Source organism: Microcaecilia unicolor, chromosome 3 (assembly GCF_901765095.1).
Source record: "Microcaecilia unicolor chromosome 3, aMicUni1.1, whole genome shotgun sequence".
Lineage (NCBI taxonomy): Eukaryota > Metazoa > Chordata > Amphibia > Gymnophiona > Siphonopidae > Microcaecilia > Microcaecilia unicolor.
In genome coordinates, this window is record NC_044033.1 from 71,885,866 (window position 1) to 71,913,383 (window position 27,518).

The 27,518-nt window shown below is 48.4% G+C and overlaps 1 protein-coding gene across 1 annotated transcript in view; it reads right to left on the reverse strand.

Moving 5' to 3' along the window:
• Window positions 1-27,518, reverse strand: part of CENPF (centromere protein F) — a 233,655-nt gene that overhangs the window by 61,365 nt on the left and 144,772 nt on the right. Inside the window, exons 11-12 of the mRNA XM_030196036.1 lie at window positions 20,509-23,660; window positions 16,209-16,217 (exon numbers count right to left, since the gene is read on the reverse strand). Of these exons, the coding sequence (XP_030051896.1) occupies window positions 16,209-16,217; window positions 20,509-23,660 (3,161 nt within the window). The remainder of the gene's footprint in view (window positions 1-16,208; window positions 16,218-20,508; window positions 23,661-27,518) is intronic.

The following is a 27,518-nucleotide window of genomic DNA, read 5'->3' on the forward strand; positions in this document are numbered from 1 at the left end:
AGACAGAAGGTGGAAGCCTTTTGCATGAGGAAGATGACTTCGGCTGGCGGAGGTTGGGGTCCCCCGCCAGCAAAGGTAGGCGATGGCGGGTTGGTGGCAGGAGGGTCGTCGACAGGGGGAGGGGGTCCTGGAACTCTAAGGGGAGGGGGTCATAGAAAGTGAATGATACATACCTGTAGCAGGTGTTCTCCGAGGACAGCAGGCTGATTGTTCTCACGACTGGGTGACGTCCGCGGCAGCCCCCACCAACCGGAACAAAACTTCGCGGGCGGTCCCGCACGCAGGGCACGCCCACTGCGCATGCGCGGCCGTCTTCCCGCCCGTGCGTGACCATTCCCACTCAGTTGAATGACAAGCAAAAATGATGAAACGCAACTCCAAAGGGGAGGAGGGAGGGTAGGTGAGAACAATCAGCCTGCTGTCCTCGGAGAACACCTGCTACAGGTATGTATCATTCACTTTCTCCGAGGACAAGCAGGCTGCTTGTTCTCACGACTGGGGTATCCCTAGCTCTCAGGCTCACTCAAAACAAGAACCCAGGTCAATTGAACCTCGCAACGGCGAGGCATAACAGAAATTGACCTACGAAGAACAACTAACAGAGTGCAGCCTGACCAGAATAATTCGGGTCCTGGAGGGTGGAGTTGGATTTACACCCCAAACAGATTCTGCAGCACCGACTGCCCGAACCGACTGTCGCGTCGGGTATCCTGCTGGAGGTAGTAATGTGAAGTGAATGTGTGGACAGATGACCACGTCGCAGCCTTGCAAATCTCTTCAATAGTGGCTGACTTCAAGTGGGCCACCGATGCTGCCATGGCTCTGACACTATGAGCCGTGACATGACCCTCAAGAGCTAGCCCAGCCTGGGCATAAGTGAAGGAAATGCAATCTGCTAGCCAATTGGAGATGGTGCGTTTCCCGACAGCGACCCCTATCCTGTTAGGGTCGAAAGAAACAAACAATTGGGCGGACTGTCTGTGGGGCTGTGTCCGCTCCAAGTAGAAGGCCAATGCTCTCTTGCAGTCCAATGTGTGCAACTGACGTTCAGCAGGGCGGGTATGCGGTCTGGGAAAGAATGTTGGCAAGACAATTGACTGGTTAAGATGGAACTCCGACACCACCTTCGGCAGGAACTTTGGGTGAGTGCGGAGCACTACTCTGTTGTGATGAAATTTGGTATACGGAGCATGAGCTACCAGGGCTTGAAGCTCACTGACCCTACGAGCTGAAGTAACTGCCACCAAGAAAATGACCTTCCAGGTCAAGTACTTCAGATGGCAGGTATTCAGTGGCTCAAAAGGAGGTTTCATCAGCTGGGTGAGGACGACGTTGAGATCCCATGACACTGTAGGAGGCTTGATAGGGGGCTTTGACAAAAGCAGGCCTCTCATGAATCGAACAACTAAAGGATCTCCAGAGATGGCTTTACCTTCCACACGATAATGGTAAGCACTAATCGCACTAAGGTGATTCCTTACTGAGTTGGTCTTGAGGCCAGACTCTGATAAGTGCAGAAGGTATTCAAGCAGGTTCTGTGCAGGGCAAGAACGAGGTTCTAGGGCCTTGCTCTCACACCAAACGACAAACCTCCTCCACTTGAAAAAGTAACTCTTTTTAGTGGAATCCTTCCTATAGGCAAGCAAGACACAGGAGACACCCTCAGACAGACCCAACGCAGCGAAGTCTACGCCCTCAACATCCAGGCCGTGAGAGCCAGGGACTGAAAGTTGGGGTGCAGCAACGCCCCGTCGTTCTGCGAAATGAGAGTCGGAAAACACTCCAATCTCCACGGTTCTTCGGAGGACAACTCCAGAAGAAGAGGGAACCAGATCTGATGGGGCCAAAAGGGCGCGATCAGAATCATGGTGCCGCGGTCTTGCTTGAGCTTCAGCAAAGTCTTCCCCACCAAAGGTATGGGAGGATAAGCATACAGGAGGCCGGTCCCCCAATGAAGGAGAAAGGCATCCGACGCTAGCCTGCCGTGTGTCTGAAGTCTGGAACAGAACAGAGGCAGCTTGTGGTTGGTCTGAGAGGCGAAAAGGTCCACCGAGGGAGTGCCCCACTCTCGGAAGATCTTGCGTACCACTCTGGAATGGAGCGACCACTCGTGCGGTTGCATGACTCTGCTCAGTCTGTCGGCCAGACTGTTGTTTACGCCTGCCAGGTATGTGGCTTGGAGGAGCATGCCGAACTGGCAAGCCCAACGCCACATCCCGACGGCTTCCTGACACAGGGGGCGAGATCCGGTGCCCCCCTGCTTGTTGACGTAATACATTGCAACCTGATTGTCTGTCCGAATTTGGATCATTTGACAGGACAGCCGATCTCTGAAAACCTTCAGTGCGTTCCAGATCGCTCGGAGCTCCAGGAGGTTGATCTGAAGATCCTTTTCCTGGAGGGACCACAGACCCTGGGTGTGAAGCCCATCGACATGAGCTCCCCACCCCAGGCGAGATGCATCCGTCGTCAGCACCTTCGTGGGCTGTGGAATTTGGAATGGACGTCCCAGGGTCAAATTGGTCCGAATGGTCCACCAGTGCAGTGAAGTGCGGCAACTGGGGGAGAGGCGGATGACATCTTCTAGATTCCCGGTGGCTTGAAACCACTGGGAAGCTAGGGTCCATTGAGCAAATCTCATGTGAAGACGAGCCATGGGAGTCACATGAACTGTGGAGGCCATATGACCCAGAAGTCTCAACATCTGCCGAGCTGTGATCTGCTGAGACGCTCTGGTCCGTGAAGCCAGGGACAGGAGGTTGTTGGCCCTCGCTTCGGGAAGGAAGGCCTGAGCCGTCTGGGTATTCAGCAGAGCTCCTATGAATTCCAGAGACTGGGCTGGCTGGAGATGGGACTTTGGGTAATTTATCACAAACCCCAGCAGCTCCAGGAGTTGAACAGTGCACTGCATGGACCGGAGAGCTCCTGCCTCCGAGGTGTTCTTGACCAGCCAATCGTCGAGATATGGGAACACGTGCACTCCCAGCTTGCGTAGATACGCCGCTACCACCACGAGGCACTTTGTAAACACCCGTGGGGCAGAGGCGAGCCCAAAGGGCAGCACACAATACTGAAAGTGCCGTGCGCCCAGGCGGAATCTGAGATACTGTCTGTGAGCTGGCAGTATCGGGATGTGAGTGTATGCGTCCTTTAAATCCAGGGAACATTGCCAATCGTTTTTCTGAATCATTGGCAGAAGGGTGCCCAAGGAAAGCATCCTGAACTTTTCTTTGACAGGAATTTGTTCAGGCCTCTTAGGTCTAGGATGGGACGCATCCCCCCTGTTTTCTTTTCCACAAGGAAGTACCTGGAATAGAATCCCTGCCCTTCCTGCCGGGTGGTACGGGCTCGACCGCATTGGCGCTGAGAAGGGCGGAGAGTTCCTCTGCAAGTACCTGCTTGTGATGGGAGCTGAAGGATTGAGCTCCCGGAGGACAATTTGGTGGCAGGGAGGCCAAATTCAGGGCGTATCCGCACCGCACTATTTTGAGAACCCACTGGTCGGAGGTTATGAGAGGCCACCTTTGGTGAAAAAATTTTAACCTCCCTCCGACCGGCAGATCGTCCGGTACGGACACTTTGAGGGCGGCTATGTTCCCATGGATCCAGTCAAAAGCTCGTCCCCGGCTTTTGCTGTGGAGGCGCAGGGGGCTGCTTAGGCGCACGCTGTTGACGAGAACGAGCGCGCTGGGACTGTCCCTGTGCCTGACGAGGCCTTCGGGCCGGCTGGGTGTACCTACGCTTGGGAAAAGCATAGGGCGCAGCCTGCCGGGCCCGGGAAAAACGTCCACCTGTTGAGGTGGATGCTGAAGGCGCCCGGTGGGATAGCTTGTTGAGGGCGGTTTCCTGCTGATGCAGTTGGTCCACCAGCTGCTCGACCTTCTCACCAAAAATATTATCCCCCCGGCAAGGGACGTCGGCCAGTCTCTGCTGGGTGCGGTTGTCCAGGTCAGAGGCACGCAGCCATGAGAGCCTGCGCATCACTATACCTTGGGCCGCAGCACGAGATGCCACGTCACAGGTGTCATATATACCCCTGGACAGGAACTTTCTGCACGCCTTCAGCTGCCTGACCACCTCCTGAAAAGGCCTGGACTGCTCCGGCGGGAGCTTGTCAACCAGGTCCGCCAGTTGCTTCACATTATTCCGCATGTGGATGCTCGTGTAGAGCTGGTAAGACTGGATGCGGGTCACGAGCATGGAAGATTGGTATGCCTTCCTCCCAAACGAGTCCAGAGTGCGAGACTCCCGCCCCCGGGTGCGCCGAGGCGGTATCCCTCGAACTCCGTGCCCTCTTGAGAGCAGAGTCCACGACCGCCGAGTCATGAGGCAATTGGGGCCGCATTAACTCTGGGTCCGAGTGGATTCTGTATTGGGACTCTGCTTTCTTGGGGATGGTGGGATTAGATAGTGGTCTCACCCAGTTCCGAAGCAGTGTCTCTTTGAGGACATTGTGCAAGGGTACCGTGGAGGACTCTCTAGGTGGTGATGGATAATCGAGGACCTCGAGCATCTCAGCCCTCGGCTCATCCACAGAGACCACGGGGAAGGGAATGCATATAGACATGTCCCTGACAAAGGAGGCAAAGGAGAGGCTCTCAGGAGGCGAGAGCTTTCTCTCTGGTGAAGGCGTGGGGTCGGAGGGAAGGCCCACAGACTCCTCTGAGGAGAAATATCTGGGGTCCTCCTCTTCCCCCCACGAGGCCTCTTCCTCGGTGTCGGACATAAGCTCGTGGAGCTGAGTCCTCAACCGGGCCCGGCTCGACGTCGAGGCACCGAGGCCTCGGTGTCGTCGAGCGGTGGACTCCCGCGCCGGCGGGGATGAAGCTCCCTCCATCGACGTCGACGGGGACTCCACCTGCGTGGCGGTCGAGACCGGCGCCGCAAGCGGCGTTGGCGTCGAAGGCCTCAGCACCGGGCTAGAGCTCGCCGGCGCCACAGTCAACGGCGCCGAGGGCGCAAGCACCCCCAGCGCCGGCACAGTCTGGCGCATCAGCCCTTCCAGGATCCCAGGAAGGATGGCTCGGAGGCACTCGTCCAGGCCCGCTGCCGGGAAAGACGGGGGGGGGGGGGGGGGGGGGGGGCCAGTAGAGGCGTCGGTGCCGGAAGCTGCTCGGGTCTAGGAGACTGCACCAAAGTGCTGGGACCCTGACGCGGCGGTACCTCTACTACAGAGGGGGACCTCTCCTCTCGACGCTGACGCTTTCTCGGCGTCAACTCCTCTCCGGCGTCGAGGGACCGGGTCCGACAGGGTTTGGTCCCGAGGGCCCTGGGTAGAGGGAGTGACCGGGGCCGATTGCCCACGCGGCCTCTCACCCCTGCCGTCACCGGAGGACCAGCGGGCCGACGGGACCTGTGCTCCTGGGGTCGATGCCATCGGTGCCGATTTCGCGGACATCGATACCGGTACCGAAGAACCGGCCGTTGATACTGATGCCGTCGAGGTCGACGTCGAGGGGCCGGCGCAAGTTCCAAAAAGACGGTCCCGAAGAACTTGCCTCGCTACTTGAGTCCGTTTCCGGAGACCAAGACACAAAGTACATGACTTGGTATCGTGCTCCGGCCCGAGGCACTGGAGGCACCAAGCGTGAGTGTCGGTCTGCGAGATAGGCCGGCCGCACCGACCACACTTCTTAAATCCACTCGGGACCTTCGAGGACATCGACGGAAAAATCGCGTTGGCGAAATCAAAGTCGTCGATGGTGGCGATAAAATCACACCTCAAAAAGAAATCGGCCGCGCGGCCACAAAGCCGCAACGCGACGCCCCCACTAAAAGACGAGGGAAAACAAGTACAGCGCATTTTTTTTTTTTTTTAGAAAAACTAAAGAGAAAACGCGGCAATGAAAATAAATGAAATTAAAAGGATGATTCGCGAACAACGCGATCCGGTTTCCGGGGCTGACAACGAGAGAGCCGTTACATGTCTCTCTCCAGGCGTGGAAAGAAAAAGACTGAGCGGGAACGGTCACGCACGGGCGGGAAGACGGCCGCGCATGCGCGGTGGGCGTGCCCTGCGTGCGGGACCGCCCGCGAAGTTTTGTTCCGGTTGGTGGGGGCTGCCGCGGACGTCACCCAGTCGTGAGAACAAGCAGCCTGCTTGTCCTCGGAGAACAAGGAGCACAGCGAGTCAAAATCAAGCAAACTGCAGATTGAACTTAATCTGCACAGAAAATAAATACAATTTTCATAACTTGGGAGATCTGAGGAGCAGAGGTTAGTGATGAGTCTGTGCCCCACTTAGGTAAGACATTCTGTTGTAACTGTTTAAAGTTGTTTTGAGAGATTTAGGAGAACAGAACAAAGTCTAGGGGAGGGGTCCTGGAACTCGAAGGGGAGGGGGGAGGAAGAGGAGGGGGGGATGGTTGCCCTGGAACTCTGAGCACAGGGAGGGAGGCAGGTAGGGGGACATGGAACCTTGCTAGTGCCCGTTTCATTGCTAACAGAAACGGGCCTTTTTCTCTAGTGTTCAATAAAGGTCAAAAATTTAAAACAAAATTAATGTCTCCATTCAGAACCATCTTTCTCATCACCATGCCATCTTCATCTTAAGCCCTAAAAGTTTTCAAAAGTGATCTAGGCTTTAGATGGAAAAATTATGTCTTGCCTGATAATTTTCTCTCTTTTAGTTCTAACAGACCAGTCCATCTACCAGCAGATGGAGACAGAGAAAAAATTGTTCTTGTGATTTTCCCCTTAAGGGTATTGTGCAGCCTGGAATGTTCAGTATTTTGATTAGCAAAGCAGTGGTGCTCCAGACCATATGGTCAGTAATTGTTGAAAACTCGAGACCATTCGTCTCATTCAGCCAAGTCCAATAGACAAGGAGGCATATACTTTACTGGCATACAGGCATGTCCCTGATCCAGAAAATGCATGGGAGTAAGCATTGAAAAAAAAATCTGCAAATATAAAATACAAGTGTAAACAAGAGACAGCAAGAAAGGAACACCACCTAACATAAGAAACCCAATGGAAGAAATAGGGTGGGAGTTTGGTAGGACTAAAGGAAAGAAAATAATCAGGTAAGACATAATTTTTCCTTCCTTGACATCACACCAGACCAGTCCAGATGAATGGGATGTAGCAAAGCAGTGGGACCACAGAGAGAGATTTAAAAAGGTGGTCAAAATGGAAACCGAAGGATGAAAAGGAGAAGCTGTAGCACTCTGATCCAATGAATATTGAAGTCAACTGGGTAAGCTAAAAATAAAGCTGAACTAGAAAGGTCAAACAGGAATTGTTCCCATGTTCTGGCATCCAACATCCCAGGCGGAAGAAGAAACTCCAACCTGAATCAAAACCAGTCATATGAAAATTTTGAGTGGAGAGATGAGCAATTGGAAGTAACCCCAAACCAAAATATGTCAGCCAGCTCTAGCTACTCTCTGAGGTGTAGGACAAACAACCAATGAAAGAGCTGGATGTTGTAGTGTGGGCATACTACCATACCTAAGAGAACTATTAAGAACAGTGTGCTTAACCTCATCGTACAAACGTAAGGGATCCCCTCCTGAGAACAGTCATTTGTCGAAAGGAAATCAACATCCAGGAGAACAGGAAAAGCAATGCACGCAGGTTCCTAAAAAGGGAAAAGAGATATCCCAGAAGCCCGGGAATTTTTTTTTTTTTTGTACGAATGAGGAACCACAAGAGAATGGAAGCTGAATTTCATCAAAATACCACATAGAACTTTAGGGCTCACAGATCCACCTGTGGTAAAAACAAGAATAAGTAACTTCAATGGTTGGAAGATATAACAATCCATGGTGGTGCCAATCCCGAGGCCCAGGAATTGGAATTAGAAATGATTGACTTCCAAGCTGCACTAGGAATGGAGGCACTACAAATAAGATGCCATCATCTGTGTACTAAGGTTCAGGGAGATGTGGAGGGGCATAATAGAACGCGAACGCCTATCTCCATGGGCGTCTATGTCCGAAAACGGGTACGTGAAGAGGCGGGACGTTTTTCAGCTGGCCGTTTGTTTTTTTTTAGCGATAATGGAAACTAAAAACGCCCAGCTCAAAACGTCCTAATCAGAGCCATATGGTCGTGGGAGGGGCCACGATTCGTAGTACACTCGCCCCCCTGACATGCCAGGACACCAACTGGGCACCCTAGAGGTCAGTGCGGTGGACTTCAGACAACGCTCCCACATGCATAGCTCCCTTACCACGGGTGCTGAGCCCCAAACCCCCCTCCTCCAAAACCCACTACACACAAATGTACAACACTACCATAGCTCTTAGGGGTGAAGGGGGCACCTACATGTGGGTACAGTGGGTTTTGCAGACCTCCCATTTACCAGCACAAGTGTTACAGGTGGGGGGGGGGGGGGGATGGGCCTGGGTCCGCCTGGCTGAAGTGCACTGTGGTACCCACTAAAAGTGCTCCAGGGACCTGCATACACGCAGGCCTCTAGGACTTGTTGCTGCTATATAACATTGGCACACCAGTTGACACCTGAAGACTAATCTCTCCGAAAACGTCCTTTATTGGAATAAGCACGCTTACTCACAGTTAACTGCAGATCAGAGGTTGTGCCCCACTGGCAACGAGTCTCCCTGGTACTGAGATGAGCAGTAGGTCAGAGCTGGCAGAATGCTGTACAATGCCCTCTTTCAGCCACATTCAAGGGAAGAACTAAGTTCTGTAACGTGGCTAACACATGAAAGGGATCTAAAACTGGCTTACAAAAAAGGCCACTACCTCATGAACTACCGGAAACAAAACAGGGCACACTCTGACCCAGTAAGCAGGGGGAAAAGCACCATGGGAGTAGAGCCTACCAACTACCAACATCGTGAGCATTTGCCACAAGCTACTGGAATCACGGAGCCCAATACCCTACACCCACCACAATGCATTGCTGATGTGACTCTGCAGTGCGCATAACAGAAAAGGTGTCACACTCACCCAAGAGCCACATCAGAACCAGGGAAAGGCTGTCACAGGATAGAACACATTTTGCTGTCATGGAGGTTGGTACGGCATTTGAGGCTGGCATAGAGGCTGGCAAAAAAGTTTGTAAAGTGGGTTTTTTTTGGTGGGAGGGGGTTAGTGACCACTGGGGGAGTCCGGGGAGGTCATCCCCGATTCCCTCCAGTGGTCATCTGGTCAGCTGGGGCACTTTTTTGGAACCTGTTTGTGAAAAAAAAGGGTCCAAAAAAAGTGACCCAAAATCACAGTAAAAACGCCTTTTTTTTTTTTCCGATCAGCTAAAGACGCCCATCTCTCCTCGGCCGATAACCACGCCCCAGTTCCGCCTTCACCACGCCTCCATCAACTTTACCCGTTTCCGCAACGGATTGCAGTTGGAAACGCCCAAAATCGGCTTTCGATTATACCGATTTGGGCGCCCACGGGAGAAAGACGCCCATCTCCCGATTTGGGTCGCAATATAGGCGTTTTTCTCTTTCGATTATAAGCTGGATAGTACTCTGGAGAAGCATACCAACTCTGGGGTTGAACAACAGGGAAAAAGGATGAAGGCATCACAACGGAGATACTACCACTTCATGACAGGAAAAACTAGTAACTACTAGAACCAACGATGGTCAACTGTCATCATGTGTTGTCGCTACCCAGGTACCAGGTACTGTCGCTCCCGAAGGAATACCCAGCGTCCAACCTGTACAAGGTTTGGGAACACATAATGTCCACAGAGACAGGTTAGCAGAGACACCGAATCACCCAAAGCTGGAATATATCCTATATCCAAAGAGTGAAATAGAGAAACACACAGCTGTGCGAAGGAAGCTGTACCCTGCAGCAAAGAGAGAGTTGATCTCCGCAGGGAAGAAGACTTGTTCCACAGACAGAGATAGTGCCATGGCCCCAATAAACAGTGGGCCAGAGACACAGCCATGCTCCACAAACAGCAACAAGAGCAAAGTCCAAGTTCAGAGACGGAGCTGTGGTCCACAGATTGAACAGACCCATGCCCCCACTCGGAGAAGTAGTAGAGTTGAACATACTGAAATTGGACTGAGCTCAATATACAAACATGGAGCCATACGCCAACAGAACCAGCAATGTCACCATGAGGCACATGCATAAATAAATACACACAGCAACTTCAGAAACAGAAGTGTGTGCTTGACTAGAGATGGAGTTCTCCTGCAGTCAAAATTGGAGTAGGCCTTTAAATTTAAAAGGGAGATGAGTTATAGCAGTGCCCTATTTGCAAAAAGGGAGCTGCGACTCAAAGCCAACCAGAGCTGCCTCTGTAGACTGAGGTAGCATCGAACTACACCAACCGACCAGGAGCTTACTGACCTGAATATGTATAACCTGGAAGAAAGGAAACAGGGATGATATGATACAGGTGGTCAAATATTTGAAAGGTATTAATCTGTAAACAAACCTTTTCCAGCGACGGGAAGGCGCCAGTACGAGAGGACATAAATTGAGGCTGAAAGGGGACAGACTCAGGAATAAAGTCAGGAAGTATTTTTTCACGGAGAAGGTAGCAGATATCTGGAATGCCCTCCCATAGGGAGGTGGTGGAGATGAAAACAGTAACGGAATTCAAAAAAGCGTGGGATAAACATAAAGGAATCATGTTTAGAAAGAATGGATCCAAAGCAGCGTAGCAGAGATCAGGAAGCAAAACCAGTAATTGGGAATGAAAGCCAGTACTGGGCAGACTTCTACAGACTGTGCTCTGATTGTGGTTAGACAGATTCAGCTTCAGAAGTTGGAGAACAAGGCCAGCACTGGGCAGATTTCTAAGGTCTGATCGTGACTGAATAGATTTGGATGGGATGGAGTGGAGCTTTTCATGGGCTTCAACGTTAACTGCAGAAATTCTAGAACAAGGACAGTGCTGGGCAGACTTCTACAGTCTATGCCCTGAAAATGGCAAGGATAAATCAAGACCAGGAATAAATATGAAGAGTCACATACCATATGTAATGAGTTTATCTTGTTGGGCAGACTTAGATAGACTTATTGGTCTTTATCTGCCTTCATGTACTATGTTAGAACTGCCACTCAGAAGAAGACGCAGGTAATTCCCATAGCCTCCCACGACCAAGACATCAATGAACTGTGCCACAGAAACAGGCTGAGAAACAAGGGCACAGCCCAAAGATATATATATATATATATATATATATATATTCCCAGCAAAAAAGGTGGCAGCTGATATACCTGCAATCGCTGTCTGCAAAAAAGAATCGCCAACAGCTTAAAGTAAATAGGAGAGCCAATCCACTGAGGAAAAATCTCTTCAGCAGAAGGCAGGCCAAAGGGCTCATCCAAGACAGCGGAATTCAGTGTGACGCTTGGAGTCAGAATAACGAAGGAGCCAGGAAAGAAACAGATTCTCCTCCATAACTTGTGGGTAAAGGGGTCACAGCAAAGAGACATGGAGAATAGATCTGAAACCACCTACTGTGGAAATACCTTTAGCTGAACATTGCAACAGCCTGCTGGAGAAATAAGCTGGTCACACCAAGCCTGGTTATAGCTAGAAATTGCTCCGGGCATCATCCAAAACAAATCTTGATGGCTGAGGCAGAGCAATGTCAGATAAAAAAGCCTGAAAGTAGTCACCCTGGAGAAAAGTCTGGCGCTGCAGGCCAAAGCCAGCACGAGTTGAGAACTGCACAGGGAATGAGGCCCAATAATGCTGAAATTAAACAAAGCCAAGAATGAAGTCAGAAGCCACCCCAGCAGGGCCAAAGAGAACAAGTGCCCAAGGAAGGAGACCTAGCCCAGAAAGACCCATAGAAAAACACCCCCAGAGCTTAAAAAGCTTCCCAAAATAAGACCAAAGGAGGTGAAGAGCGATCAAGGGGAACGGGAGGAAGATAGAAATTGAGTCAGAATGTAGTGAAGGCGGTTAGGTTGGCAGAGTTTAAAAGGGGGTTAGACGGTTTCTACTATTACTACTACTTAACATTTCTAAAGCGCTACTAGGGTTAAGCAGCGCTGTACAATTTAACATAGAAGGACAGTCCCTGCTCAAAGAGCATACAATCTAAAGGATAAATGTACAGTCAGTCAAGTAGGGGCAGTCAAAATGGGGCAGTCTAGATTTCCTGAATAGAGGTATAAAGGTTAGGTGCCAAAGGCGACATTGAAGAGGTGGGCTTTCAGCAAAGATTTGAAGATGGGTAGGGAGGGGGCTTGGCGTAAGGGCTCAGGAAGTTTATTCCAAGCATAGGGTGCGGCGAGGCAGAATGGGCGGAGCCTGGATTTGGCGGTCGTGGAGAAGGGTACTGAGAGAAGGGATTTGTCTTGTGAGCGGAGGTTTCGGGCGGGAACGTAAGGGGCGATGAGGGTAGACAGGTAGTGAGGGGCTGCAGACTGAGTGCATTTGTAGGTAAGAAGGAGAAGTCCATAAGCCGCTACTAAATGGACTTGGGAAAAATCCACAATTCCGGGAATAACATGTACAGAATGTTTGTACGTTTGGGAAGCTCGCCAGGTGCCCTTGGCCTGGATTGGCCGCTGTCGTAGACAGGATGCTAGGCTCAATGGACCCTTGGTCTTTTCCCAGTGTGGCATTACTTATGTACTTATGGCATGCTGTGGAAGTAGCTGAAATCCAGTCACTGAAAAAGGAGAGTAAGTAAAAATCAGACAGACCTAGCTTGAGCACTAGAAGCAGCACTTGCAGTTGAGAAAGGGTCACTAAACCAAATACCTGTTGCCAGAAAGCTAGTCAGGTCACTCCAGAAGTAGAGCAAGTTGTTTATTGCCTCAGTAAACTCCACAGAAACCACTGAATAGCAGGTTTGAAAGGGGGGGGGGGGGGGGGGGGGAACGGCACCACTGGATGTCACTCAGCTCCCAGTTAAAATCCTCGAAGAGGAAACCCCCTGCGCAACTGACACCCAGTTGGTTTAAACTGGGGCAGGAGCTGGCTGAAAGCACCACAGAGGATCTACACAGGCCATCTACCATCTGCTTGCAGACAGAGAAAATACTGAACATTCCAGACTGCATGGTACCCTTAAGGGATGAATCACAAGAACTATTTATTTCTGTCTCCATTCACTGGTAGATGGACAGAACCCATTCGTCTGGACTGGTCTGCTACGACAAGGAATGTGCATTTTCCTGTTACTTAACAGTCACCAGAAATACCAATTTCTTTACAAAGCAAATGCTACATACCTGTAGAAGGTATTCTCCGAGGACAGCAGGCTGATTGTTCTCACTGATGGGTGACGTCCACGGCAGCCCCTCCAATCGGAACACTTTCTAGCAAAGTCCTTTGCTAGTCCTCGCGTGCCGATGCGCACCGCGCATGCGCGGCCGTCTTCCCGCCCGAACCGGCTCGTGCCGGCCAGTCCCATATGTAGCAAGACAAAGAGAAGGGAAGACACAACTCCAAAGGGGAGGCGGGCGGGTTTGTGAGAACAATCAGCCTGCTGTCCTCGGAGAATACCTTCTACAGGTATGTAGCATTCGCTTGTTCTCACTGATAGGGTATCCCTAGCCCCCAGGCTCACTCAAAACAACAACCATGGTCAACTGGGCCTCACAACGGCGAGGACATAACTGAGATTGACCTAAAAAATTTACCAACTAACTGAGAGTGCAGCCTGGAACAGAACAAACATGGGCCTAGGGGGGTGGAGTTGGATTCTAAACCCCGAACAGATTCTGAAGCACCGACTGCCCGAACCGACTGTCGCGTCGGGTATCCTGCTGCAGGCAGTAATGAGATGTGAATGTGTGGACAGATGACCACGTCGCAGCTTTGCAAATCTCTTCAATAGTGGCTGACTTCAAGTGGGCTACCGACGCTACCATGGCTCTAACATTATGAGCCGTGACATGACCCTCAAGAGCCAGCCCAGCCTGGGCGTAAGTGAAGGAAATGCAATCTGCTAGCCAATTGGATATGGTGCGTTTTCCCACAGCCACTCCCCTCCTGTTGGGATCAAAAGAAACAAACAATTGGGCGGACTGTCTGTTGGGCTGTGTCCGCTCCAGATAGAAGGCCAATGCTCTCTTGCAGTCCAATGTGTGCAGCTGACGTTCAGCAGGGCAGGAATGAGGACGGGGAAAGAATGTTGGCAAGACAATTGACTGGTTCAGATGGAACTCCGACACGACCTTTGGCAAGAACTTAGGGTGAGTGCGGAGGACTACTCTGTTATGATGAAATTTGGTGTAAGGGGCCTGGGCTACCAGGGCCTGAAGCTCACTGACTCTACGAGCTGAAGTAACTGCCACCAAGAAAATGACCTTCCAGGTCAAGTACTTCAGATGGCAGGAATTCAGTGGCTCAAAAGGAGGTTTCATCAGCTGGGTGAGAACGACATTGAGATCCCATGACACAGTAGGAGGCTTGACAGGGGGCTTTGACAAAAGCAAACCTCTCATGAAGCGAACAACTAAAGGCTGTCCTGAGATCGGCTTACCTTCCACACGGTAATGGTATGCACTGATTGCACTAAGGTGAACCCTTACAGAGTTGGTCTTGAGACCAGACTCAGACAAGTGCAGAAGGTATTCAAGCAGGGTCTGTGTAGGACAAGAGCGAGGATCTAGGGCCTTGCTGTCACACCAGACGGCAAACCTCCTCCATAGAAAGAAGTAACTCCTCTTAGTGGAATCTTTCCTGGAAGCAAGCAAGACGCGGGAGACACCCTCCGACAGACCCAAAGAGGCAAAGTCTACGCTCTCAACATCCAGGCCGTGAGAGCCAGGGACCGGAGGTTGGGATGCAGAAGCGCCCCTTCGTCCTGTGTGATGAGGGTCGGAAAACACTCCAATCTCCACGGTTCTTTGGAGGACAACTCCAGAAGAAGAGGGAACCAGATCTGACGCGGCCAAAAAGGAGCAATCAGAATCATGGTGCCTCGGTCTTGCTTGAGTTTCAACAAAGTCTTCCCCACCAGAGGTATGGGAGGATAAGCATACAGCAGACCCTCCCCCCAGTCCAGGAGGAAGGCATCCGATGCCAGTCTGCCGTGGGCCTGAAGCCTGGAACAGAACTGAGGGACTTTGTGGTTGGCTCGAGATGCGAAGAGATCTACCAAGGGGGTGCCCCACACCTGGAAGATCTGTCGCACTACACGAGAACTGAGCGACCACTCGTGAGGTTGCATAATCCTGCTCAACCTGTCGGCCAGACTGTTGTTTACGCCTGCCAGATATGTGGCTTGGAGCACCATGCCGTGACGGCGAGCCCAGAGCCACATGCTGACGGCTTCCTGACACAGGGGGCGAGATCCGGTGCCCCCCTGCTTGTTGATGTAATACATGGCAACCTGGTTGTCTGTCTGAATTTGGATAATTTGGTGGGACAGCCGATCTCTGAAAGCCTTCAGAGCGTTCCAGACCGCTCGCAACTCCAGAAGATTGATCTACAGATCACGTTCCTGGAGGGACCAGCTTCCTTGGGTGTGAAGCCCATCGACATGCGCTCCCCACCCCAGGAGAGACGCATCCGTAGTCAGCACTTTTTGTGGCTGAGGAATTTGGAAAGGACGTCCCAGAGTCAAATTGGACCAAATCGTCCACCAATACAGGGATTTGAGAAAACTCGTGGACAGGTGGATCACGTCTTCTAGATCCCCAGCAGCCTGAAACCACTGGGAAGCTAGGGTCCATTGAGCAGATCTCATGTGAAGGCGAGCCATGGGAGTCACATGAACTGTGGAGGCCATGTGGCCCAGCAATCTCAACATCTGCCGAGCTGTGATCTGCTGGGACGTCCGCACCTGCGAGACGAGGAACAACAAGTTGTTGGCTCTCGTCTCTGTGAGGTCGGCGCGAGCCGACCGAGAATCCAGCAGAGCTCCTATGAATTCGAGTTTCTGCACTGGGAGAAGGTGGGACTTTGGATAATTTATCACAAACCCCAGTAGCTCCAGGAGGCGAATAGTCATCTGCATGGACTGCAGGGCTCCTGCCTCGGATGTGTTCTTCACCAGCCAATCGTCGAGATATGGGAACACGTGTACCCCCAGTCTGCGAAGTGCCGCTGCTACTACAGCCAAGCACTTGGTGAACACTCTGGGCGCAGAGGCGAGCCCAAAGGGTAGCACACAGTACTGAAGTGACGTGTGCCCAGCTGAAATCATAGATACTGTCTGTGAGCTGGCAGTATCGGGATGTGCGTGTAGGCGTCCTTCAAGTCCAGAAAGCATAGCCAGTCGTTTTCCTGAATCATGGGGAGAACAGTACCCAGAGAAAGCATTGGCGCTGAGAAGGGCGGAGAGTTCCTCTGCAAGTACCTGCTTGTGCTGGAAGCTTGTGCTGGAAGCTGTAAGACTGAGCTCCCGGTGGACAATTTGGAGGTTTTGAGGCTAAATTGAGGGCGTATCCCTGCCAGACTATTTGGAGAACCCACTGATCGGAGGTTATGAGAGGCCACCTTTGGTGAAAAGCTGTCAACCTCCCTCTGACTGGCAGGTCGCCCGGCACTGACACTTGGATGTCGGCTATGCTCTGCTGGAGCCAGTCAAAAGCTCGTCCCTTGCTTTTGCTGGGGAGCCACGGGGCCTTGCTGAGTCGCACGCTGCTGACGAGAGCGAGCGCGCTGGGGCTTAGCCTGGGCCGCAGGCTGTCGAGAAGGAGGATTGTACCTACGCTTGCCAGAAGAGTAGGGAACAGTCTTCCTTCCCCCCAAAAATCTTCTACCTGTAGAGGTAGAGGTTGAAGGCTGCCGGCCGGAGAACTTGTCGAATGCGGTGTCCCGCTGGTGGAGCTGCTCTACCACCTGCTCAACTTTTTCTCCAAAAATATTATCCGCACGGCAAGGCGAGTCCGCAATCCGCTGCTGGATTCTATTCTCCAGGTCGGAGGCACGCAGCCATGAGAGTCTGCGCATCACCACACCTTGAGCAGCGGCCCTGGACGCAACATCAAAGGTGTCATACACCCCTCTGGCCAGGAATTTTCTGCACGCCTTCAGCTGCCTGACCACCTCCTGAAATGGCTTGGCTTGCTCAGGGGGGAGCTTGTCCACCAAGCCCGCCAACTGCCGCACATTGTTCCGCATATGTATGCTCGTGTAGAGCTGGTACGACTGAATTTTGGCCACGAGCATAGAAGAATGGTAGGCCTTCCTCCCAAAGGAGTCCAAGGTTCTAGAATCCTTGCCCGGGGGCGCCGAAGCATGCTCCCTAGAACTCTTGGCCTTCTTTAGGGCCAAATCCACAACTCCAGAGTCGTGAGGCAACTGAGTGCGCATCAGCTCTGGATCCCCATGGATTTGGTACTGGGACTCAATCTTCTTGGGGATGTGGGGATTACTTAATGGCTTGGTCCAGTTCGCCAGCAGTCTTTTTGAGGACATGATGCATGGGTACTGTGGACGCTTCCTTAGGTGGAGAAGGATAGTCCAGGAGCTCAAACATTTCAGCCCTGGGCTCGTCCTCCACAACCACCGGGAAGGGGATGGCCGTAGACATCTCCCGGACAAAGGAAGCAAAAGACAGGCTCTTGGGAGGAGAAAGCTGCCTTTCAGGAGAGGGAGTGGGATCAGAAGGAAGACCCTCAGACTCCTCGTCAGAGAAATATCTGATGTCTTCTTCCTCTTCCCACGAGGCCTCACCATCGGTGTCAGACACAAGTTCACGGACCTGTGTCTGCAACCGTGCCCGGCTGGACTCCGTGGAACCACGGCCACGGTGGGGGCGTCGAGAGGTAGACTCCCTCGCCCGCACCGGCGAAGCTCCCTCCGCCGACGTAGTCGGGGAGCCTTCCTGGGAGGCTACCGCAGTCGGTACCGCACACGGCACCGATGTCGGAGATCTCACCCCGGGCAATGGGCCAGCTGGCGCCTCGCTCGACGGTACCGGAGGCGCAAGCACCCCCGGTACCGGAGGGGTAGGGCGCAACAGCTCTCCCAGGATCTCTGGGAGAACGGCCCGGAGACTCTCGTTCAGAGCGGCTGTGGAAAAAGGCATGGAAGCCGATGCAGGCGTTGATGTCAGAGTCTGTTCCGGGCGTGGAGGCTGTTCCGGGCTGTCCAAAGGGGAGCGCATCGACCCCTCTTGAACAGAGGGCGAGCGGTCCTCTCGGTGCCGATGCCTACTGGGTGCCGACTCCCTCGGCGACCCAGAGCTCTCGGTGCCGACACTTCTTCGACTTCTTGGGACGAAGCATGTCACCGGAGCTTCCCGGCACCGACGAGGAGGACGTAGAATCCAGCCGTCTCTTCCTCGGGGCCGAGGCCGAAGGAGGTCGGTCTCGGGGGGGCTGTACCGCAGGAGCCCTCAGGACGGGGGGAGACCCACCCGAAGGCTCACCGCCACCAGCAGGGGAATGGACAGCCCTCACGAAGCACCACCGTCCGACGACATCAGCAGACGAGGAGGTCTCGATACCGCCGACGCAGCCTTCCGATGTCGCCCCGATGCAGAGGGCCGATGCCTCGATGCAATCGGGGGCAAAGATGAAGGTCCAGGCGCCGACGACGTCGAAGCAGTCGATACTCCTGGTGCCGATGCCGACGAAGAGCCCGAGAACAAAATGTTCCACTGGGCTAATCTCGCTACCTGAGTCCGCTTTTGCAAAAGAGAACACAGACTACAGGCCTGCGGGCGGTGCCCAGCCCCCAGACACTGAAGACACGACGCGTGCCTGTCAGTGAGCGATATTACCTGGGCGCACTGGGTGCACTTCTTGAAGCCGCTGGAAGACTTCGATGTCATGGGCGGAAAAATCGCGCCGGCGAGATCAAAACTCGAAATGGCGAAAATGGCACCACAAAAATAAGGGAAGAAAAAACTTCGACCGAGGCCTAAATAGGGCCTACCCCGACGATGAAAGAAAACTTACCGGGGCAAAACTAGAAGTACGGGAAGGGAGAAAACCATAAAGGTCTCCTTCCGACACCTTTTTTTTTTTTAGAACGAAGTCGATAAACGACGCGCGAGGTCAACTTTGGGGCGCGAACGGCTAAACACGACCGTACCGAGCGCGGACAAAAGAAGACTGGCCGGCACGAGCCGGTTCGGGCGGGAAGACGGCCGCGCATGCGAGGTGCGCATCGGCGCGCGAGGACTAGCAAAGGACTTTGCTAGAAAGTGTTCCGATTGGAGGGGCTGCCGTGGACGTCACCCATCAGTGAGAACAAGCAGCCTGCTTGTCCTCGGAGAATATAGTTGATATTTTATGGGGAAAATGATGAAGCTAGCTCAATAAGAGAGAGATGAGGGTTGTTGGAGCTGTTATTCTGTTGTTGGAAGCTCAGCTAACAAGCAGGTGAGTGAAATAGCTATAATATCCCCCAAATCTAAGCAACTTTCAGGAGCTACCTCTATCATTTGTGACAACTATGCTGTCTCTCTGAATACATCGTGAAGCGGGGTCTTGTCACAGTGATTCATTACATGACAATATCAAGGCTGATTTACTGTAATGCATTCTATATTGATGTGACTACAAAGAGTTAGGCTTTGCTTAACAAATACTATCTGTACTTCAGAAACTAGCTAAAACCTTGGCTGTTCTTCCAAGCTTTTAATGGAAGAAGCAACTAACTAGCTAGTTACACACACAAGGCCTAACACCAGTTGCACATACTGTAGCAGGACTTGCTTATCCACCCCCTGTTCTAGCTGAAATCATTTTCCTGCATCTTTTCTGACTTCATAGGCAATTTTCCTTGTTAAATCACCCTTAATTCTATTTAACTCCTGTTACTCAAATCATATCTCTCTGTATGTTCCATCTCCGCTTCCAGTCTATGCTGTCAATTAAGATTATTTTAATGTGTACTGTGTAGACATTGTAAGCAGAATACTATGCCATAATGTGTATTATTTTAATGTTTCCTACTGTAATTGCCTATGTTTGGCTTATCTTGCAGTATACCGCCTTAGGTGAATTTCTTCAAAAAGGCAGTAAATAAATCAATAAACAGATATAATCACCATCTTAGTAGGCTATGCAAGACGAAGACATAGGTGCAAAGAAGAGAGAGTATCCAACATCAGATGAAAACAGTAAACCCAAAGCAGAAGGAAAAGTTGTCAGTAGAAAATAAGTATGTATCTGGATTTAGCTCACACATTTTTGGCGACAGCTCAAGGTGAGTTACATTCAGGTACAGTGAACCAAAAGTTGTTGGAGTATGTTCCCACAAGTTAAGCAATAATCAAGTACAAAGGCCAGTCTGGGATCAATTCCTTAGCCAGCTGGAGATGCCATAGAAACAATATTCATCACCCTGAGAACAGAGGGAGAGTCTCAGTCATACTTCAACAGCAATACTTGGTGGCTAAACTCAAGGTCCATATTAGCCAGCTTCTAGAATGAGAAATGCTTGATGACACCTGGCCAAGAACTATCACTATTATGGATATGCTGAGTTGGGAAGAGATATAAAACAGAGGGGGAAATAAGCCTGGGTAGTTGTAAATTAACACGTATGGCGCCATTGCCCAGTAGAAAGTGGTTTAGAATGAGCTAGATGCCCAAAAAGAGCAGGAAGAAAACTGCCATGCTATAGCCCAAACCAACAAAGGCACAAAAAGAGACCATAAATCACAAATGCACTTTCATTTATCATTGCTATATACTCACATCTCTGTTGTCAGCACATAGTAAGGAACGGGAACTCAAATCAAGACACTGCAATTCAAGTCTTGCTGTTTCCAATTCTTGTGACAAGTATTCTGTTTGTTGCTTCTCTATTGCTAGTTTAGCCTCCATCTCTGCAGTAAGCTCTTTTAGCTTTTGTTGCCACTGCTCATTCTCAGATGAATACTTCTTTTTTAGACAGTCTAGTTCTGTTTGGTTGGATACTATCATTTGTTGCAATGTCTGTATCTCGTCATTCTTAGTGTTCTCATGCGTTTCACATTGTTCTTGAAGTTCCTTAATGGACTGTTCATAAGTATAACATAGTGCCTCAAGTTCTTCAATTTTAGTCTTTGTGTCAGCAACTCTTGGTAGAAAGAATTCATGGTTAATAGAGCTGTCTGTGGTAGAAGTGTTGACATCATCATCACCTAAATTACTGTGCATTTTGATTGTTAAATCAGTTTCCTCAAAATCCTGCACTGCTCTATTACATTCTGTCAGTTCAGAGACTTTTTTTCCAAAAGTGGATTCCATTTTATATGCCTCTATAAAAAAAGAACCATCTCCTTCTCTTAATGCAGAACAAGTATCAGTTTTACCTGTTTTCAACTTGTCACCTCTCGGGCAAGATGATACTTGTGTTTCTATTGAATCGGGATGAATTTCCTTTAGCATGCTCAACAAGGTCAACTTTTCTGTTCTAAGTGTTTCTGTAGAATACTGTAACTCTAATATTTCTGATTTCATTGTATTACACTGTTCAAGTAATATTTTATGCTCAGTTTGTAAAGATGAAAATTTCTCTTCTACTTCAGCAAGGTGTATTTTTTTCTCTTTGCTGGGTACGTTTAAATCATTACCAAGATTATCTCCCTCACAGCAAGATGCAGTTTCAAAAGAAACCCTTCTATTGTTTTCCTCTCTCAAATTGATTAAGTCAGTATGCAGAGAATGGATTTCATCTTTTAATAGTTTAATTTCTTTTACAAATATCTCTGCCTCTTCTGTTATTTTATCAGGTATCACTGTGCATTCACTTTTTGACTCTTTAGACACAGAAGCCAACTGTAACATTTTTAGCTGAAGCACATCACATATTTTTTCCAACTTTTCTAGTGTTTTTATGGACACGTGTATAGATGATGACAAAACACTTTTATTTTGGGCCAATGTTAGTTTATGAAAATATGAATTGCACTCTTTATCCATTTCTTTTTTATAGTTTGCATGAATATCATCATGGTCACTAAATTTAATGAATTGTTCAATTGATGAAACCTCTTCAGTTTTAAAGCTTTGAGTTTCCATTAATGCTTTTTTAACAGCATATAATTCTTGAAGTGCTACATTTTTTTCTCTCTCACTTTCCTCAAGTTCTGTTTTCAACTGTCTCAGTGCATCTTCCTGTTTTGACACTCTTTCGGTATAATAATCGATAGAGGATTGTTTGTCTTCAAGATCCATCTGTAGCAGTTCAATTTTAACTTGAACTTTTTTCAATTCATTTTCCTTTAAAGACTCTTCAGTATTATGAATATTTTCAAGAGCCAATTCACAGGCCTTAAGCTTTTCATTCTTTGCCAATATATCCTTGGTCAGGTGTTCAACAACTTGAAGCAGTTGATCGTGTTCACTTTGTTTCTTTTTCTGTTCTTCCTCAAAATTAGCAAGTTCCTGTTTTAAGTAGTCTAGTTCTTTTGCATTCTGGAGGTGTGAATTTTCCATATTCTTCTGTAAATTTTCAGAGCTCTCTTTCAGAGCCTTATTATTTTTCTCAGAAATATCAAGTTTTGATTTATATTCTTCAATCATAATATGGTGTTCTCTCTCACTGTGTTCTAATTCTACCTTACTTTCTAATAAATGGTTAGTTTGCTCATTTAATAGCATTTCTAACTTATCTTTCTTTTCCTCTAGAGCCCTGTATTGTTCCTGGAGTGAAGCAAGTTCTCTCTCTGAAACACCACATCTATCTAGGATTGCTTTCCTTTCATCTCTATGTTTTTCCAACAGTTCTGAGTCATTTTTATCATTTTCTTTTATGCAGTTGGAAAACTGTAAGTCTACTTCCAATAAATTATTTTTCTCACAATGTAAAGTATTAAATTGTTCCCCTTCTTGTTTGTTCACACTAAAAACTAAAGACATGTTTTCTTTTTCAGAGCGCCACATCTCCAACAGATGATGTAACTCTTCTACTTTATTTTCAAGTATTTTGTTTTTATTTATGACAGCCTGCATAGCTGCTTGTTGATTATCTAATTCTTTTGACAAAGTCTGAAGCTGCTGTTCTTTTTCTTCAAGGGTTAATTTTGCTGTTTCAATACAATTTAGATGAGAAGAGGCATCCTCTTGTAAAGTCTTTACATGTCTATTAGTGTTTGTCACAAAACTCTCATGCATTTTCTCTTTTTCAGTGAGACGTTGTTCCATTTCAGTCTTATCCTTCTGAAGTTCTTCACATTGATTCTGCAATAAAAAGTTCACTTGCTTTTGTTGCTGTAGTGAAAGCTCAAGGAAACAGATTTTATCCTTAAAGATGGACGGCTCTAACTCTTCAACCTGTTTAGTAAGTTGGGTTATCTTCAATAGCATATTTTCATCTTCCTGTTTATAGCTTTTGTTGGTGCATTCTGCTTTCTGTTGCAGTTTATCATAGGTTTGCTTCTGAGTTTCCAATTCTAAAGTTTGGCTGTCAACTAAATTTTTGAGGTTTTCAATTTGTAGGCACAATGTATCCTTTTCATTTTTCTGCAGTTTGATCTTCTCTTCATTTGTCCTGAGACATCCTTCCAAGGTATTCACTTTTCTTAAGATCTCTTCCTTTTCAAATCTCTGTTGATTTGCAAGGTATTCACTTTCCTGCTGCCACTGAGAAAAGGAAACAATCTCTTTTTTAATTTCTTCACATTCTTTCTCTTTTAATCCAATGATATTCTTTAAGGATTCTGACTCCTTTTCCGTCATGGATAACTTATTTGATATTTCTTCAATGTCACATTCCCTTTTCTTCAGCAAATCTTCTGCAGAATCTCTTTGCTTTTCCAAATTAGCTACAATTAATTTTAGATTCTGCAACAGACGTGCATTTTCATCTTTCTGAAGTTTCTCCTGGGCCACCTTTAAGTCTGTTTCCAAAGCAATATTCTTATCTGTAAAAGTTAAAGAAAAATATTCAGTAAATCAAATTCTATTACAAAAGTAGCAGTTATTAATGATGAATCCCTTTTGTCCACTCCCATGCTATCAAGATATATAAGGTTATTTTAAAAAGGACATGCAGAGGAGGATTCCAACATCCAAGTCAGGCCATATGGAAATCACATACTATTTTACAAGAGGCTCTGCAAACGAAAAGCCTCTTGGAAACAGCAGAGCTACATGTCCCAGCCCTTCCACGTAGATATGGGCGCAGCTTTCTAAAATCATCGCTCCTCGATCCCAGCATCGGTTCACCACCCCCCAGTACAGCCCTACTTTGATGCTACTCTCTCCACCATTCAACACATGTCTCTGCCATCACCTGAGCATAGACAGGCACCAATCACTCTTCCTGCCATCACCTAACCCTGAACAGCCATCACCACGGTCAAACCCAGGAGGCCCCAACATGTGGGCATGAGCCCTACACATAGAGGCCTCCTCCAAGGATCCTCCCCCCAGCTAAGGCTCTCAAAAACAGATGTTGGACCACAAGGCCCCCAACACTTCAAACCCCCCCATCCCCATCCAACGCAGTCCCCAGGCTAACCGAGGGAACCTGGGTAGTGGAGCAGGAGGGATACCCACTTTTGCTCATTCTCATGGTCGCCCAAGTCAAATATAGCAGCCGAGACCTCTAGCAGTAATACTGCAGAATTACCACTAGGGATCCGACTTCAATATATGGGCAATATTACCGCTAAAGGTCTCAGTGGCCATGAGGTGGGAGCAAGTAGGCATTACTTCCATCCCACTATCTACCAAGGACCCCAGTAAGCCTGGGGACTGCATCAGGGGTGAGTAGGGTGCTGGGAACCTTGAGGGCCTTACAGCTCAACATCTATTTTTGAGGGCCTATGGCCCAGGGGAGGCTTGGACCGTGATGAGAGCTGTCAGCAAGTGATTGATGCCTGTCAGGGGGTCATGTGATGGTGGAGGAAAAGCTGTTAGATGGTGTAGGGAAAGGGTGTGGAGGCTGGCATCAGGGTAGAGTTGTGAAGGGGGAGGGGGTGGCCTATCTTTGCAGAACTGGTGATGCTGGGATTTAGCACTGCCCCTATTGCAGACATTTAGTAATGTTACAAAGCAGGTCTAAATCCAAACGTCTGAGGTTCCCACTGCAGATATGCTATGTGAAATAGGGGAAGCATATCTATATTGCTGCCCCTCCCCACCCAGACAATTCCCTCTCCTCACCCTTCCCACACCCATTGCCATTTAGATGTAATGAGCTTCCACACAACTGAATCGCCCCTGCTTTGACATTGCATTTAAATGTCTGAGTCTCTCCAGACGTTTAAAAGCTGCCATTTAGTTGCGTGGATGCTTCTAAAATAACCACCATAATAGCTTAAACCTGTGGGGAGTAATTTTATCATTTGGTGACTAGTTTAAGGCAGCAAAACATGCCTATTTTTATAAAGAAAAAGCAGGCACTTACTTTTATTTATAAAATGCAAGAGTACGTTCCAAAAATAGCAAAAGGCAGATCACAATCAAGTATGTGTATATCATATCTCATTCATATCATATCCTATGAGTGTGTGTGGTGTATTTCAATGGGGGAGGGGAAAACATCTTAAAGTTAAAATTAGAGAGTAAAATGATAATTAGCAATATTGTTGGATTGTTCATTTAATCGCGTATTCATAATGAAAGTGACTATGCCGAAGCCATAAAGGGAAGTTACACACTTGTAGCAGATGTCCTCTGAGGACAGAGGACACACATTCCCACATAGGGATGACACTGAGATTATCAAACGGAACCCCAGCAAAATGCTGCCCAGCATTCTAGAAATTAATGAAACTTTTGGCGGCACCAAACTGTGATACATGGTGTCTTCCCACCCAACTTGATTGCTCAGCACCAACAGTTTAGTAAAAAAGCTTAAGAAATGCAACTCCTAGGGGAAGTGGGAGAGTATGTGGTAACGTACAGGGTGAGGCAAAAAAAAAAAAAAAGAAGAAGAGGAACCCACTAGAATTTTTTGCCATTATCTCAGATTTGAACTTGAACAAGAAATTTTACATACTTAGTTAGGGTGGTCTAATAAAAAAAGTCTGTAACTTCTCTGTGTTTAAAGATAATCTCATTCTAATCGAAAATAAACATAGACCGTAACAACAAATAAACCTGTAAACTTTCAATTTGAAATTCCATGCAGTTGCTGAGAAAATAGCAAAAAAAAAAAAAAAACCTCTAGAAAATACTTTTTTTTTTTATTCACCCTGTATATCCTGCTATCTTTGAAGAACACCTACTACAGGTGAATAACTTCGATTTCTCCGAGGACAAGCAGGACATTGCTTACCACATATGGATATCCCTAGCTACCAGGCTCCCCAAAAACAACGAAGAAAAGGAACCTGCAACAGCCAAGGCCAAACAGGAACCAAATAACCTAGAGCACATATACATTTCTGTTGTAAGGGTGTAGCCTGGAACAGAATAAAAATGGGCCTAGGCTCCAAACACACTCTGCAGAACCAACTGTTGTGTTGGGAATCCTACTTAAGACAGTAGTAAAATGTGAACGAGTGGACTAAAAACCACATTGCAGCTTTGCATATCTCCTGGATGGAGGCTGATCGCAAGTGCGCTACCGACACAGCCATGATGAACCTCCAGCGTCAGCCCAGCCTGGGCATAAGTAAAGGAGATGAAATATGCTAGACTAGGGAGCTACCCGGGCCTTCTGCGTCTGCTGCTGCTAAAGATGGGAACATGAGTCCTGGGATTACTGGGAAGGGTGGGCTGGAGGAGTATATCTATGCATTTGAGAGAAGTAGGATCACTGCTAGAGAACCTCAGAGACGTGGAGGATGCAGGAAAGGGCCTTGAGAGGGATTTCATGGTATCAGTTCTTTTCTTCATGAGGAAACATAGTAGATAAAGATACATAAAGACTCGCATGGTCCATACAGTCTGCCCAATAAGATAAATTCAAAGTATTGGATGCAGTCTAATATATATTCTTGAACTTGATCTGCCCTTGCCATATTCAGAGTAGACAGTAGAAATCTGCCCAGCACTAGAGATACTCCAAAACTACTGGACTTGCCGTCAAAGCCCACTCCAGCCCATCCAGATGTGTCTAGCCATAAATGGGGCACAGACCGTAGAAGTCTGGCCAGCACTGGCTTTATTTCATGATTACTGGAGTTATTGTCTAAGCACCGCTATGTTTTGCTTTAAATCTTTCTATATAAGAATCCTGTGTGTTTATACCAGGTATTTTTAAATTCTGTTACTGTTTTAGCCTCCATAACATCCCGCAAGATGGAATTCCAGACATCCACCACCCTCTCTATTAAAAAATACTTCCTGTGGCATGTTTAAAAAGTGAGGTGAAGGAAGCTTTTAGAGCTAAAACAAAGACCTTCAGAAAATGGAAGGATCCAACTGAAAATAATAGGAAACAGCAAAAGGAATGGCAGTCAAATACAAAGCGCTAATAAGGGAGGTAATTTGAAAAGAAGATTGTGTTGATTGCAAAAACACATATTAAAAACTTTAGGTATATTAGAAGCAAGAGATAGGTAAAAGAATTAGTTGGACCAATAGATGACCAAGGGGTAAAGGGGGCAGTCAGGGAAGACAAGGACACAGTGGAGAGATTAAATTAATTCTTTGCTTCAATCTTCACCGAGGAAGATGTGGGAGAGATACCAGTGCCAAAAATGGTATTCAATGCTGATGAGTCAGAGAAACTGAAACAAATGTCTGTAAACTTGGAAGATGTAATGGAGTAATTTGACAAATTGAAGAGTATAATCCCAGAGTACTGACAGAACTGAACAATGAAC